This window comes from Ambystoma mexicanum, chromosome 2q, assembly GCF_040938575.1.
Source record: "Ambystoma mexicanum isolate Mex_15411 chromosome 2q, UKY_AmexF1_1, whole genome shotgun sequence".
In the NCBI taxonomy this organism is placed as follows: Eukaryota; Metazoa; Chordata; class Amphibia; order Caudata; family Ambystomatidae; genus Ambystoma; species Ambystoma mexicanum.
The window spans coordinates 1,344,982,626-1,344,998,874 of NC_090924.1; the positions used below are offsets into that span (position 1 = coordinate 1,344,982,626).

Below are 16,249 nucleotides of genomic sequence, written 5' to 3' on the forward strand. Positions count from 1 at the left end.
TACAATGGAAGACCTTATCCCCTACGCTGCTTGATATTGCTTCCCCGTCCCTTCTGCACCATGAGGAAAAGGTACCGGATTACACACTACTTTCAGGTTTACACGTGCCACATCCTGGGTGGGCATGTGGATGTATGTGGATGCAGAAATCATGCATACTTTTACTGAACTTTGCAGTGGACATGCTTTGCAATGGCACGACACTTGTGCTGTCAATGTGTAACGGTACAGTTGAAGTGTTGTACAGGAGTGACAGTGTTGGATGATGGCACCTTGGATGTGATTGGTGGATGCGTATGTGCCTATTTACGCTAACCCATTGAGATAGTGCTGCAAAAGAAAAAAGGACTACACCAGCTTTAAAGGGGTGCAGCTCTTGCGGTACTTTGGGAAGCGCTCGTGCCACAATCTGCTCTTCTCACCATGTTGCCCAATTGACATGGCACTGTGAGGATTATCCAATCAGGTATTGTGGGTGTGGTTCACAGGAAGGGACGGGCAAACTGTTGTACATTATACTCTGCATACTGAGGGTGGCTGACATGGCGAAATGCATTGCGTTGGTTTTAGGAGATCCCTTTGTCAGAGATCTGCACAACTATGCCCTGGAAAGACACTTTGATGGCAATTTCAGTTTGGAAGGAGTGGACGCATTGTGGAACACTGTGTATGAGTGCCTTTTTGCCGATATACATGCACTTTGCGAAGACCTGACCACTTTTGCTAGAGCCGATGTTATCGTCATCCATTACGCCGGCATGCATATGGGTTACACGGATTGCTTACGTCTGTTCCGTCGACTGAGGAGATTGCTGGATTTCGTGAAGACACTTTTTCCCACTGCCAAGGTGCTTTTCTCATCCATAATACCACGAAGAGTATGGGCCACTGCTCATGGATGTTGTTTCAAGCCAGATAAAGGACGGTGTCTCATCAACAGAAGCATGTACACTTTTTTGTCCACTCGTGGAATGTTCTTCTGCAACAATGACCTCATTAGTTGAGGAAATGCAGAGTTTTTGCACAAAAATTTTTTTTGTCACCCATTGGCAATGTACTTTTGTTTGCCCATCTACAGGATACAGTGAAGAATTTACTGTAATAATGTGAGCACAAGAAAACAGAAAAGCAAATAAAACCCCAAAAAAATGTTTCTGTAGAAGCCTCTGAACATTTTCTTTTTAAATAAAAGGCTCTTTTAAGAGCCGCCTCTTAACACGAATTCCCCCTACCCTGGTTGCAAGTTATTCCCCCACGCGCGCACGCATCACGAAAGCCACATCCGGGGATTTTGAGGATGGCGGCAATGAAAATGGGACTGTGGGGATTATCCAATCAGGTGATTAGGGTGTGCGGCAATAGGAAGAAGGACTCCTGCTGCACTCGGACGCAGCCCTTGCGGTACTTGGGGAAGCGCTGTGCCACATTCTGCGCTTCTCACCATGTTGGCCTATGGAGATGGGATTGTAAGGATTGTCCAATCAGGTGGTCAGGGTGTACGTCACAGGAAAGGGCAGCAATATTTTCCCATTAATCTGTGTACTGACGGTAGCAGGCACAGATGAAGAGATGCACTGTCTTGATAGTCGGTGATGCCTTTGTGGAATATCTGTTCCAGTATGCTGTTGAAAAAGTCTTTTATGGCAATTTTGATTTGGGGAAACGGAAGCTTTGTGGTGCTGTGGCGATATGTGCACCTTCGGTGCTGAGCTTGGAGTATGTCAACAAGTGGCCACTTTAGCTATTGTACATTGTGTGTTCATCCATTATGGAGTGTTGCATTTGGGTTCCATGTCTTGTTCCAGTCTGTACAGTCAACTGAAGAAGGTAATGAAAGTAGTGCAGCATATTTTTGCCACTGCCAAGGTGCTTTTCTCATGTATACCACCAAGATTAGTAAGCACCTATTGCAATGATTGCTGTCGCCAGCTAGAGATTGGAAGGGGTCTCATCAACAGAAGCATGTATAAATGGCATGTTGTTACCGTCCATTGGTAATGCAGTTTTCTTTGCTGTTCTGCAGGATGGGCTGAAGAGTTTACTGTAATAATTTGAGCACAAAAAAACACAAAATCAAATACAAACCAAAAAAAGGTGCTCCACTAGAAGCATCTACAAAAACAAAACAAAAAAGCTCTTTTCAGAGCTGCCCTTTACAACCAACTCCCCCTACCCTGGTTGCAAGTCATTCCCCCACACCCGCACGCAGCATGAAAACTACATCCAGGGATTTTTAGGATGGCGGTAATGGAAATAGGACTGTGGAGGCAGAGGGATTGTGCAATACCATTTATGGGCATGGTGTGTATGTAGAGGACTGTTGTACAGAACTGATACTGTTATATGGGGACCGCTTCGATGTTATGGGTGGATGTGTGTGGAACTTTTTGACAGTACGCAATGCCGGCGTGCTGGAAAGAAGACGGTAGAAAGGGAAGAAGGAATATTTGTGCTTTATTGGGGCAGGGTTATTCGCCGTCCTTGAGGAAATGCACATGCACATACAGCTGTTTTTTGCATGCTACCCATGACATTGGGACAGTGGGGACTATCACACCTGCGGGTGTGGGTCACAGGAAGGGCCGTTCATACTTTTCTACATTACTGTGCGCACTGAGCCAGACTGACATGGTTGCAATTACTTTCAAACGCAATGTAGCACAGGTCATTTGGTCCAACATCACTTACACACCAAACCTATGTGCCCTGCTACTCTGTTCTGAATAGGTGCAAACAGATTGCGGAGTAACTTTGGGGTGTGGCCTTTTGTAGGACTGCTGTGGAGAACTTGCAATTGGAAAACAGGCCTACAAGTTCCAAAACCTAAATACATGTACAACGGCACATTGTGGTGTGTTTGTAAGCGTGTACTTTCCGAAACACACTCCCTACGTGGGTGCGGTTGCATGGTGACGTCACCACTGCTCTCCTTTCACATTTTGGGCAGAATACGTTGCCACTTCTGTACAGAATAATACAGAATAATAGGGCGCCATATGTGTGCCAAGCATTTTGGGACACGTTGGCTGTTTATAGGGTATAGCAGGTGGGATATTTATCTGTATAGGCACCTGTAGGCCGTGGGTGGGCACCTTCATCTAATTAACGTTTGTTTGCATATACTGCACAGTGGCAGTGTTACCAGGACATCGAGGAACAAATACACATGCGTGTACTTCCACAACGGCCAAATGTCCCCTCCCACGCGTAATCGTAGGTGAAGGACAACATGCCGACATGCAGAGCGTGCTGGCGTCGTACGGATGCCTTCACTGTCATTGTGGATAGGCTGGGCAGCTGCAGTGTCTGTAGAACACCTACCTTTTCCTTAATTGCGGTCATTCCAATGAGGACTGTGTGCCGTTGAGTGAGAGCGGCATTTCTACAAAAAAACAATATCACATATACACTGAAGTACCGTTCACTTATTAACGTTTACTTGTACACATTCACACATACCATTAGGAAAGGGAAGGGGTAGCATAAGTGGGTATTTATTGTGGGAAATTGGGGATTTCCTCAAGTTGGTTCTGAGGGGTGGAAGACATTGAGGTATCACCTTAACGTCTCCCATCACACAGATTTTGAGGGGATGGTGCCATTTAACATGGGGAAGGGGTACACATGCAGGTCTGCTAGTGCTGTTGCCTTTTGTCATTAATACACCCTTGTACGCAACCTTTCAGGCGGCACAATTGTTTACCAATTTTCCCACTTTGGCTTCCAGCCTGTCCTATTTGCTATGCACAGAGTTTCTTTCCTTTGCTATGGCTGTATGCTCTTGTGGAAGGGTTGCAGCTTGTGCTGCCTTGCTTTCCTTTCCTATATGTTCTGTCACAGAAAAGAAAATGTATTTGGTGTACATATAGCAATATATAGTACATAATGTACGCTTCACATTACTGTGCATACCAATGGGGTTTGTACTGTAAGCCATTGCATCCCAAGGGGAATTTTCTTCCAGCCACTCTAAGGTGCTTCCCATTGCTGCGTAACAAATGAAACATTATGCTTCTCTTCTATTGTTTACTGCAGCACCTATGCAATTAGTACCCAAACTTCAGTGTGCTTACTACACTGTTCTGACGGTCTTGTCTTGGTACTTTACAGTCCGTACTCTCTGAAAACACGTTGTTAAAGGGACATTATGGTTAAGTTAAGCTACAAAAAAATCTATCGCCTCTACTGAAAACACAACGCTAAAGCAACGTTCTGGTTACAGTGCCATACTAAAAATCTATGAAATTCACTAATAAAAAACATTATTAAAGGGACGTTATGGTTAAGTTGCAATAGCAAAAGCCTATGAAATTCAATGGAAAAACGTTGTTACAAGGACGTTATGGTTACAGGGAAAACCGAAGTAAAACCGAAATTCGCCAGTAATGGTAAGCTAAGCAACCATAACTCGTGCAACCAGTGTGCACTGCAAGGACTAACACCCATGACATCAAAGATGCCATCACAAATCTCATTCATGACATCACTAATGACACCACATGTGCATTTAGTTTCCATGGGAAGCCTCCACAAGGGATTGTTATTGTAATGGTGGCACAAAACTCTGAAAGATCATTGGAATAGAGTGGGTGAAGGTTGAGTGTGGGGAGAAATGCGGTAAAGACAGCGAGTGAAGTGAAATGAGGAGAAATGAGGAGGAGGGTAACCGATGATGGAGGAAGGAGAAGTGGAGAAAGACCATGGGAAAGAAATGGTGAGAGGGGGCTGGGCTGGGGACAGGAGGTAACAAAGGTGGGACTGAGATAGAGATTAAAAGGAAGAGGGTGTAAAAGATTGGAAGCAAAGGGAAGAGAAGTCCAATGAGCTCAAATACCATTGATCTTCTTCACAAAGGTTTTCACATTTGCAATTGGTGACCAAAGCCGGAAGCACCCACCATCTTCCACGCCACGCTTGCTTGATCTGGTTAACATCTTTGCGGTTCTCTGGCCCTCGCCTCTTTGATTAAAAAGCAGTACAGTGCCTAGAGGCAATTCAGGTTACAAAAGTGCTTTGTGTGCTCACTCTGGAGAAATGTACATAATGGACTGAAGGATTGCAGAGGAATCATTTTTCAGGCTAAGAATTCTGTGTTACTCAGATTTACTGATTTAGACAAGGCCAGCATTTTAACGGAGGCTTAGTAGTGTTCCAATCTGTGGGTGACAGTCTCTTCATCCGGCTGTGGTCCTGTTGCAAAGTTTAGACTTGGGACTTTATGGCAATGTAAACCATAGGCACATGCAACCTTCATGGGCAGGGGACCATAGTTCCTGCTCGCTGCTTTCTGTAGGCGAATCCAGGCGCTACAGCACCTTCAATACTGCTTTCAAAGTGTTGGGTAAAAGGGCTGGAATTATTTTGCCAACTCCAAGTGGCCCATTTCCTATGCCTCTGCCTTCGGGGATGACACATTTTTGCATTGCATAAAGTTCCTTACTGCCCAGACTTCAAAGCACTCTCTACCTATAGGAGAGACGCTTAATCGAATCACATGTCACCATAGCACCTTACTGTATGCATGTTTTAGTCAGTTGGCATAAGCGTAAACATCTATGCAGTTAGGCCTCCATAATGAATTAAACTGCTGCCTGTGTACTGTTGGTGGCCTGGCATCAGTTAGATTGTTTTGTGTGCTACCCTTCCAATCTCACTGTACTCATTTCCACTAATTTGGGGGTAATGTTAACCACCCCCTTCAGTGAAAAAATGGTTGCATTGAAGTAATTGACTGTGAGACAAAACCTGAAACGAGCAGCATTCCAAAATGGCCCACCATTGGGCACTTGTGAGTTGTGAACGTTACATCTTCCTCCTGGAAAATTAAGCGAGCCACTGCTGTATTAGAGTGAAGCTAGGGAGGAATTGCATATGAGGAGGGGCAGTCTGTAGGTGCTGTTTGGAAGGTTATGTGCCCACCCACTGACAGCCCATGGCCATGCTAATCCCTATGGGCATTCCTGCCCCTCCCAACCCAAAACACTGCTTCATGGAAACTCTTTGAACTAGCTTTATCAGGTCGTGCCATCAAACTGTGCACTCAAGTGCCCTCCAGTTGTATTTCAAAGCAGTCTTCTAAGAGTTAATGACTTAACTGGAGTTGAAAACGTGCTACTTGTGTCATACAACATGTCTTACCAGGCCTGCCTTCAGCCACTCGATTTCTAAGCACTCTGTCTGTCCTTCGCTGAAATCCTGTTAAAACCAAGCATTGGCAAAGTCAACCGATTGTGTATAGGTATTTAGCTTTTGCCAGGCACTGCTATTAGATGCACAGGTAGCTCACGCCATTTTGCACTTGCTACTATCAATAGCCAGTTAATACCACTACGGCTGTGCCTGGCAAGTGCTTTCCCATGCCTAAACAAAAGCCCAAACCTTTGGCATGTGTGTCCATGCTGTGAACTTCATAGTACATCATAACCTTGGTCCTGCTTCTGGGTGCTTAGTCCCTTAACATTAACCAACCCAGCCCGCTATGGTGTCCGGGCAAAGTTTCGAAAAAATAGTTTCGACAGGTAAAGGTTTCGACACAAAAGTGACGAAAACCAAAGTTTCAAATATTTTTTTGGGGAATAGTAAAGGGTTTATTTTAATTTGGTATAGTTAAATAGGTGTTTAAAAAAAAAAAGAAAAACAGGTGTTTGGGGGGACCCCCATAAAAAAAAAAAAAGTGCAACTTTTTTTCAACAATTTTGTGTCGGAACTTTCACCAGTCGAAACTTTGACTGTCGAAACAGTCACTATGAACCGCCAACTATTATGCAAAAATAAGTCTGGAATAAATCTTTCTTCAGCAGAGAAACATGGGTGTGCTTTAGTTGATTTGCAGTCATAATAATAAACCATATCTGGGTTCTTCCATACATAAACTCAAATGGAGATTACTCGCTTTGCTCGTTTGCGGTGCCTCTGGCCAAGTGCAAATTATAAAGGGGCCTCGCCAAATTGTTTGCCCCGGGCCTTACCTCATCCTGTGACAGCCCTGGTCAGACAAAACAGCTTCATAGGCGTCCTGGGCCCTTCCACAGCGTCCTCAGGCAGCAGAGGGCTGCAGTCACCGGCTCAGTCCACAGTATAGGCAGACTACGGCTAGCTTCACCTCGATGGGAGCCGCGGTGGGAGCGGGAGCGGTGGACCGCGCCTTCAGGTTAAGGCGTCCTAACCGTGAAGTGTGAACAAACACAACTCCTGCACTAGAGTGAAATCATTTACATCCTGAAGCAACGCGTCAACGCGTTTCTCTTTCATGTGTTATGTCACGTGCCCGACCCGTTGGCGCCACTCTGATTAAGAAACACAATGGCAACTTTGCAGTCATGTTTCTGGCATGTGTGCCCAGGCCACAGTAGCACGTAGGACGCACATCACATTAGACATGTCCTTTGTTTTTCCAAAAAGAATGATACTTGGCACATGAATGCAACAGGCAGGCAAGTACGGGGCTCTTCCATGGCGGGGCCATTGCCAGGGCACACGGCCCATTTGGTCGTTTTTCGGTACATTAGGAGGCTGCTGTGAGCTACCGGATCTAACAGAGATATAAGCAAACAGATCATTTTTTGTAAAAAATCATGAAAAGGGGGGTCCCTAACCCAGTTGAGGTCCAGGAAGAGGTACTCCATTTCCTCATTTAAGCATTATTGACTGCAGCCGTGGGCAATGCAGGATTTTATGAGCCTGGAATGAAGCTCGATTTGTGGGCCAGAGCCAGGATTTGGACCTGATCATAAGATCCTGTGTTACCCAGCGCCTGTGGGGCAGTAAGGCCGTTACATACCTGACACCCTTTTCAAATGACATGGTGGCATACCGGCCTACATTTGCTAAAGAAAACCTCAGAGGATGAAGACAGCTGACACAGTTTGGTAGTTGTGGCGGCAGAACTACTTACACACGAGATTCAACCCGGCTAATACTATTGAAACAGACCGCATAAAACAGACACAGTTGATACTCTACACAGCCCTGGTTTGAGAAAGGCACTGTTTAGATGCCGAAACACGTGTTACCGTAAAGGGCAATTTGTCAATATCATTCGGTAATTGGGTGTGCTAATAAAACCACAATTCTGGAATTACTAAATTTAAAGTGTGGCGCCCCTTTACACAGGAGGACCTACTAACCAAAGAGGAAGAAGCCTGCTTCCTAACATACCTTTCAGAGCCAATCCTGGGAAAAGCCAGAGGCGGATGGATATTAAGGAGGGCGATTATGGACTCGCCAATAAAACAGTAAAAAAGTCTTAACTGGATCTAATTCTAGACAGCGCTGCGGAAGGGGCACCCTGCATCTGAAACGCGGGGGGCAGTCACCTGTGGCCCAAGGAGGACTTGATAGGGAGAGGGACGGGCCACTGGCTGGCACAGCATCTGCCAGTGGTTTTGGAAGTGGAAACATAACCCCTTCTCCTCCCCAAACGCCCCTCAGACTCCTGGAGCCAGACAGGATGAAGGGCCAGGTGGTAACAACAGAACTGTTAGGACAGTAAGGAGGTGAGATGCACCCAAGGACAGGGGAAGCAGGAAACACCCAGGTAGAGACAAAGGTGCCTCCCTGGCCAATCTAAGGAGCTGCAGGAGCAGCCATAAAGTACATTCAGTTTGGGACTCCGCACGGAGCACCAAACAAGTATCCTGCATAGGCAGTTTACTTTTTCCTTTCCCAAGGCCCCTCCCACCCAAGAAAAAGGGAAAACATAAGGAAAATAGGAAACTGGGCAACATACAGGGCCCACATCGCCATGCGACCAAGAAGGCGGCACAGGCGTGAGGGCGTAACCTTGTGCCCAAAAGTACACATTATGTATTATTATTATGATTGTTTGCTGTATTATTACGTAATGATGTGCAATAAAAAAAAACACAGCCTTTTATTGTCAACACTCAACCAATGTTTCGTGTGGTACGTGGGTGGATGATGGGATCAGTCACCAACCTCTTGGGTCCACCGGTTATGGATTTGTGGAAACACATGCTGCAAGCAGCCGCATGCAGATCATCAGCGGAAGCGAGGGCCGGCTCCGAGGGAGGTAGTGCCTTTGCTGTCAGCTTAGCAGGGCAGGGCAGACACCACACCACAACAGGCATACACACACAATGAAAGGTAGGGGCAGCGCTGCAGCGAGTCCACAGCAAGAGACTCTAGCTGGTTAACACTGCCAGGCACAGGAGAGTCCTCAGTCCTATTATGCTGGCAAAGTGACTACTGTGGACGGTGCACACAATGGTCTCATATACCGAGGGAGCCCAAATTCACGGCACTACTGGCTCTCGCCCATTCCTCCACCTGATTGGCTACCAGCAATGGTCTTGTAGTAGCCAATCGGATGGAGACATGGACGGGAGTCGCTGCAATACTGTGTCTGCACCAGGAAACCGGGAGACTCCACGCTCTTCCCCGGAGATCCGGAGAAGAGCATGAAAACCCTGAGTCTCCGGGCTAAACCCAGAGGTTAGCAGGTATACATGGCAGGTGAAAAGTACGATTTTGTGTTGTTGTAGTGTTATATTGGGTTGTTGGAGTCCTGGAATGTGGTGCGTGTGTGACATGCTGGTGTGCGTGTGTGACGTGCTGAGTGTTCGGAGAGTGGCAGTTGGAGATCAGTAGTTTGCCGGACAGGGTGTCCTAAGTTGTATCCAGAATAAATACACACGAATGTAACATATCTGGCTTACATACGCTTCCTCATTAATTATAACACTGGCGACGAGGATTTTGGAGCGACTGCTGTGGAGGGGGCAGAAGAAGGAGGACACCGCCCTCCACACCATTACCCCATCCGGCGGAGTTGAACGCCTAAGAAGTCAGCATTCCCTGAGTGAGTGTGCCCAGCGTAGAGCTGAAGCTGGGTCCAGTTCCTGGCCGGGGGGCAGCCCTGAGAGAGTCGGGATCATGTCCACATGGTGACTGGCATGGCAGTATCCAGTCGTGCCCTGTAGATTTGGCGGCATTGGCGTTCTGAGCAAACGTTGTGCCAGTGGTGCGAAGATTTGGCAGGAGTACAAGCGATGCTCTGCCAAATCTGTAAATGAAATGTTGACTGTTCCCTGCTAAAAAAAAAGAGCAAATGGAAGCCAAATCCATGGCATAGTTTTCTACCCTGCTTTTAGGTCCTTTTCGCTTCCATACAGTGTTTATGTTATGGCAAGTAACCAATTGCTTGGGAAGACACCCTTTGTTATGTGTGGTATGATATGATATAATATGGCATTGGTAACTCGCCTATACACAAGTGTTTCAAGGCGCGACAAGGCAAGGGAGGGGGAACAGAGGGAAGACAGACAAGCGATCCTACTAGGCCAGGTGACATTCACGTCACGCAAGTGCATGGGAAGGGGAAGGAGGGAAGTGCAGAGGGGGAGCGGAGAGGGGACAGAGCCGTACATGGGATAATAAGATAAATAACAAAGTAAAAGTACAGCCAGCAGGTGGCAAGTGCAAGGGTAAGTGCAGACAACGGGTGTCAAGTGCTGGTAAAGGGACTGTAGGGATACAGAAACAGTCCCCACGTGCGGTGGTTGCCAGGAGGGCAGTGCAGGAGTGCGACTGGCGGGGAGGAGGCCTGGGCCCGAGATCAGCGGGAGGCCAGGTAACTAGTGCAGTTTCAGTATCAGCCAGGGAGTCGGCAGAGGAGAGGAGGAGAAAAAGCAGAAGCAAATCGAAAGGTTTTGAGGTGCTTCTGGAACCAGAGATGATTTTCCTCATGTTTTAGGGAGGTAGGGAGGCTGTTCCAGAGGGAGGCCCCAGCCGAAGAAATATATCTACCACCAACTCATTGCCAATAAGCAGTAAATACTAGTCTACAGGGCTGTAAAGTGATGGGTCGAATTGACACTACCCTTCTTTACAATGTGTACATACAATTTCATAAAAACGAGCAGGCAAATAAACCAATCTGCATTCAGATGAAAAAAGAATTATGATCTCTTCTTTAATAGCGATGATGGAATTTTGAAGCGTACTAAGAACTAATCATTGGAGGATAACACAACAAATCTATGGGAAGGACTTAACATATTGGTACCTTCCACTGTGTCTATAGCCCGCTGTGGCCAAGCACCATTCACTTCAATCTTACTGAACAGAAAGAGTTATACCACAGTCCCCACTTGAGAAGGCATTCCTTAGGCTCAACATGGCATCTGAACTTGGCGTTGGCATCCAGAATCTCAGGAACACTGTGCAACACAAGTGTCATTTCAATGGCATTATTATGTATAAACTAGAATAAGACATGTTGTGCCCTTTGAGTGGGGTGGAGCTGAGTTGAAGGAACTCATGGCTACGGATCAGAAACAGAGCTGACGAACGATAAAGAAAGGCACAGAGTTACTCTTTGCAAGGGTACATGTTCATGCTTTAAAGAGAACTACAGTTACGATAGTCTTTAAAATGATGTGCCTTTTTTGAGCCGCCATATATTGCACTTCATCGGCACATCACGTGATGGCACATGTCCCTGAATTCAAATATCCAGACCAGATTCATCCATTGACTGCACAATCCAAAGAGAATCCAGCTAGTAGTGTTCCTCTGATTCCTTTGTCACTGAGGAACCAGGCATGAGCACAACCAGTCCTGAATGTTCTTTCCGACACATTTCTTTGATTCAAATATGAACATGTCCTGTCGATTGGCCAAACAGAGATGTACATGTAAAAAAGATTACTGCATTTGGTACAGGAATCTGACAATTCTTTGCCTTCACCAAGCCCTTGTGGATTACAAAATCTGAGTCTGTTGGACTGGCCCTTTTTGGGTCAAGGACAGAGTTAAATGCCAATGATCTGTCAGCACAGTTCAAACATCCAACAATATCACCAAGAGTTGCTTGACCGATGGCCCTCAAAGAAAATGATAGGTACCCAAAGGCCTAGAGAAGTGAAACAACTGAATGCAATGGATTAAACTTTAGTTCCGTAATATAAAACCCAATAAGAACAACTAGACTGTGTCCCAATAATCAGAGTCTCGAAATCCAATTGCAGTTTTTAGACTTGCCCTTACAATAGCAAACTACTCATAGCTTGAGACGGTTACCTGACTGGTGTTGAAAGATAACGTCCAATACCGACGTTGAACTTGTTTTGTCAATCCAATAAAAAGCAACATTCAGAATCCTCCTCTGGACTGATACAGTGACAAACAACATTTCCTTTTCTTTTTTAAAGAAAAACATTGGTTTGAAATAAAAATGTTGTAAATCAATGTGTTATTTTATGTAATATTCAGTGCCCCATACCTAAAGGTAATGGTTTGGGTCTATTTGACCAAAATCATTTGACCTAATCACATTTGATCGAATTTGACCTTTTTCTCAGTTTGAAATGCAGGGTGAGACCACCTGCCCACTTCCCCTCAACCCAATCTATACCCTTACCCACTCCCATATATATATTTCATTAAATTCGACTGAAAAAAAGGTAAATAAAATGCAATCAAATGTTTTAGGTCAAATCTTTTTAGGTCAATTATGATAATACCAAGGTAATATTTGCTTAACAGCAATATAGCTGAATTTTAACAAAGACGCTTGAATTAGAAATTCCATATTCTTCATGTCACAGAGGTTTCTTAGCCAATTTAGGTCGAGCAATTACATACATTTCGATGAATAAAAAAAATATGTTCACCATTAAGAGATGTCTTTGTGTAACCTGCTGAAGCCCTTACACTATACAGCATGTCACCATTGTTTTTCTATCACAGCTAGTGATTGCTAATGAGGCTAAAGTGCAAATGGTTAGGTGAAGTAGATATACCTGGGGAAACAAGGTAAGTGGGTAGCGAAGGAGCGCATTTTCAAGAGTGGTTCACAGACTGCTAATGAACTGGATGTTAGTCTGAACCTGGGTGGTGACCGTAAACTCAGAATTATTGCACCAGGAAATGTTCGCTTCTGATGCCGTGAGATTTAAATCATGGCCAGGGAATTCCTCACATGACCCACAAATAAACAAATAATATTTCTATATTTCTAAGGATATGATATACATGAACTGATTTGCAGCAGTACACACAAAGAGCAGAAAATTATACTTATACTAACCCGTTCAGAAAAGAGGACTTTAAAAACCTTGAGTCATGTAAAGAAGAAACTTGCTACCAAACAGGTTACCGGAAGGTATGGGTTTCAATATCGTTCTAATGTCCGGTGAAGTGATTTCTTTGATCAGGAAGAGGTGCCTATAGCAGATCATATTGACTAAGTGCAAATAGGTTTTGGCAAAGTGAAAAATAGAAAAATCTAAAACATTTAGAATTATCAATTTCTTTAAAAAAGAAACATCATTCCTCATTAACAACATAACCATCCACATTATGGTATATAAGCACACTCTCATCATGTTTATGCATTGATTTCATGTATAAACAAAATGGACGGCGTACAAACTCCTTGATGCGGAAGCTATTTCGAAGATATACAATTCACATTCTGCACCTAGACCTTCCTTTCTTTTTTAATAGAATGTCAGGATTTTCCAAATAACACCTGCAGGTCCTAGAATTCACCAAATGAAGGCCCTAAAAGTAGGCTTGTCTTGGACGGAGTTCTTGTCATTGTGTCTTCCACAGGGGATTAAAATATATCCAGGCATCGCCCTGTGAAAGAAGCATAAAGAGGGTTTCAATCAACAAATGAGTTCTGAGATCCTTTCAACATCCTTCTAAATTTGGAATTTCATGCTGAATTAGTGGGTTTAACGGTAAATGCCTTCCCTGCACCTTGAAACAAACATTATTAAATGATAATTGGCCAATGTTCAAACAACTCATCACACCTCCATATTTCAGATCAGTGTTTCAGACCATGGCCACTCAGGGTCGTCCTGTGAAGCTGCGTTTCTTTAATTTTCTAAAATTTTTGTTTTCATCCGTATTCAATTTTTATTCAAGTAAACAGAGAAACATATAGAGAACACAGTGACGAATCAACAAAGTAAAATCGAAACAAGGGACATACATGATCTGTAATGATGGCAATAGGCACGGGTAGGGTCTGTGTCTTTGCCACTTATTAACAAAGCAGGACCCTGTATATTGTAGCAATTTCCAACTAGTCAAACAGTAGAGCCAATAAAGTTTACATCATACTAGCTGTACCGGCGTAACATATGCCGTTCTAGCATATCTTAAAGATAATTAATTAAATAGCATCACACTTTTATTTATTTATTTACTCATATTTTTCATTGTAAACACAATTAAGAATCTTGTTATTCTCAGATACAACACTTAGGGCTCGATTCTCAAGTGGGTGTTAAGTACCGAAAAGGTTGTTAAACGCGTTAACAACCTTTTCGATACTTAAGGCCTATTCTGAAGGTGGTACATTCTTCCGAAAGCGGTATGAATGCGCCACTTTAGGAATATATGTGGTGGTTGCTAGGATGGGTGGGAAACCAACCTAGCAATCGCCACATTTGTTGTCTGCCACTTAAAACAGGTATTCTGGTGGCACTACTCCACTTTTAAAAGTGCGCTAAAGAGACGCACGCATACGGTACCATTTCTGTGCTGGTATTGTGGAAGAGTGCCACAGGAAGCCGGTCGCAGTGCAGGTGAGTGGGCAAAACAGTAAAGTAATCATCTTCAACGTTGTATCCTGTGTCAGGGTAGGATACAACGTTGAAGCTGCTGTTAGGGTGAGCATAGTTGTTTAATTATTCCATGAGCTTCTTACTTTTGGCTTCAGTAAACAAGGGTTTAGTGTTCTCTGCAGCAATTTCGTTAAATAACAAATATGTCGTTATTTAACAAAAGTGTTCATGTACAACCGTGTTCTCGGCAGCACTTTCGTAAAATAACGATTAAGTCGTTATTTTACAAAAGTGCTGCAGAGATTTCTGCATTGCGCCCGTTGTGCCCAAAAACAGGCGCAATGACCACGGTGCACTATTGTGCACTACGAGGACACCCAGGCCCACGTGAGAATATCCAGATTTGGCGCACTGATTCATTCTCTTTATCACGCTCACTGTGCCTACTTGAGAATCAGGCCCTTAATGTGCCAAATGAGCAAACTGTTGAGAGAGCAACATATAGTTGCCCGTGACTGAATACAGATTTCGGGAGGTATAAGCAGATTTGTCAAATGTTTGCTCCTGTGACTTATTAATGGTCAAAGAAATGGTTAAAAGTATAGGAAAGTGTCTTCTTTTGAATTTGAAAGTCATATTTGTATCAGATGGAATTAGAGGTATGCGCGTTATAAGAACAGTATCTAAGTTTAATCCATCGGTTACACAAGCCTCTATGGAGTGTTTTTGTAGATATGTAATTGTCAACCTTCTTCCATTGCAGAGTCCCTGTGATGGGATAAAATTGCGTAGTAGCATAATTACAGGGTATAATTACAGCACCTACTTTCAGTTTTAGCTCCTGAGGAGGCATTCATCCTACAGCGTTTCGCTCTTTAGAGACTGAACCATTTTTTAAATTTATTATTCTTTTTGCATTTTTAAAGCGCTCACACAGCCCAGGGGCATTGAGGTGCTGTTACAGTAATATGTCTTAGTGCGTATTTATAACATGCTTAATACCCAGAGGTTTCTAAGCGTAGACCCAGGGATTGAAACTATGTTGCTTCGTGTTGTCTTGTTTCCAAGGCGAGCACGTTGCCGCTGAGCTATCCTCCCGGGACAACATTAAGCCGGTAATTAACTGTTCATTGACAGTGGAACCGCCGTGCCCTGTGTGAAGTGAATTGGGGTTGGAAAGAAGTAAATTGAAATGATTCCCAATGTTTGCGATAGTGGAAGGTGAAGATGACCGTGTAGAACCATGCTCATTCTGTTTGTTAAAATGAAAGCTATTGTTGAAGTGGAATGGCACACAGAGGTGCAGTTTGCAATTTGGACAGCAGAGGGCATCTTAACACTAATAAATTGGATCAGCTGAGATGGGAAACATACCCAAGCGTTATATATATATATATATATATATATATATAAGGAAATGGTGAGACTTGTTTTGTGTCATCAGAAACTAGCAATGGTGTATGGTCTATGGAGCATGGCGTGTAGAATTGATGATGTCAAGAAGATGGCTGCCAATGAGGCACATACACCTTTAAATAGCTCCTTTATTTCTTCACCACATTTAATTTCTAAGGTCTCATTTGATAGTTATTTTCAGGCCTAAAACGTGGTCCTAACAACATGTAGTCTGAAGTCAATGGTGTTTCAAAAAACTGTCCATAATAAAGTACAGATATGCAATTACAGCACAAGTGTTACACATTCAG

At 44.1% G+C, this 16,249-nt stretch overlaps 1 protein-coding gene across 5 annotated transcripts in view; it reads right to left on the reverse strand.

Annotated features, from left to right (window-relative positions):
- Nucleotides 1-10,902: 10,902 nt before the first annotated feature.
- The window catches only part of OSBPL10 (oxysterol binding protein like 10), a 2,898,140-nt gene continuing 2,892,793 nt past the window's right edge, over nucleotides 10,903-16,249 (reverse strand). For all 5 annotated transcript variants that reach the window (XM_069648807.1, XM_069648805.1, XM_069648806.1 and 2 more), the window contains one exon: nucleotides 10,903-13,605. In XM_069648807.1, the coding sequence (XP_069504908.1) occupies nucleotides 13,561-13,605 (45 nt within the window). In that variant the 3' untranslated portion in view covers nucleotides 10,903-13,560. The remainder of the gene's footprint in view (nucleotides 13,606-16,249) is intronic.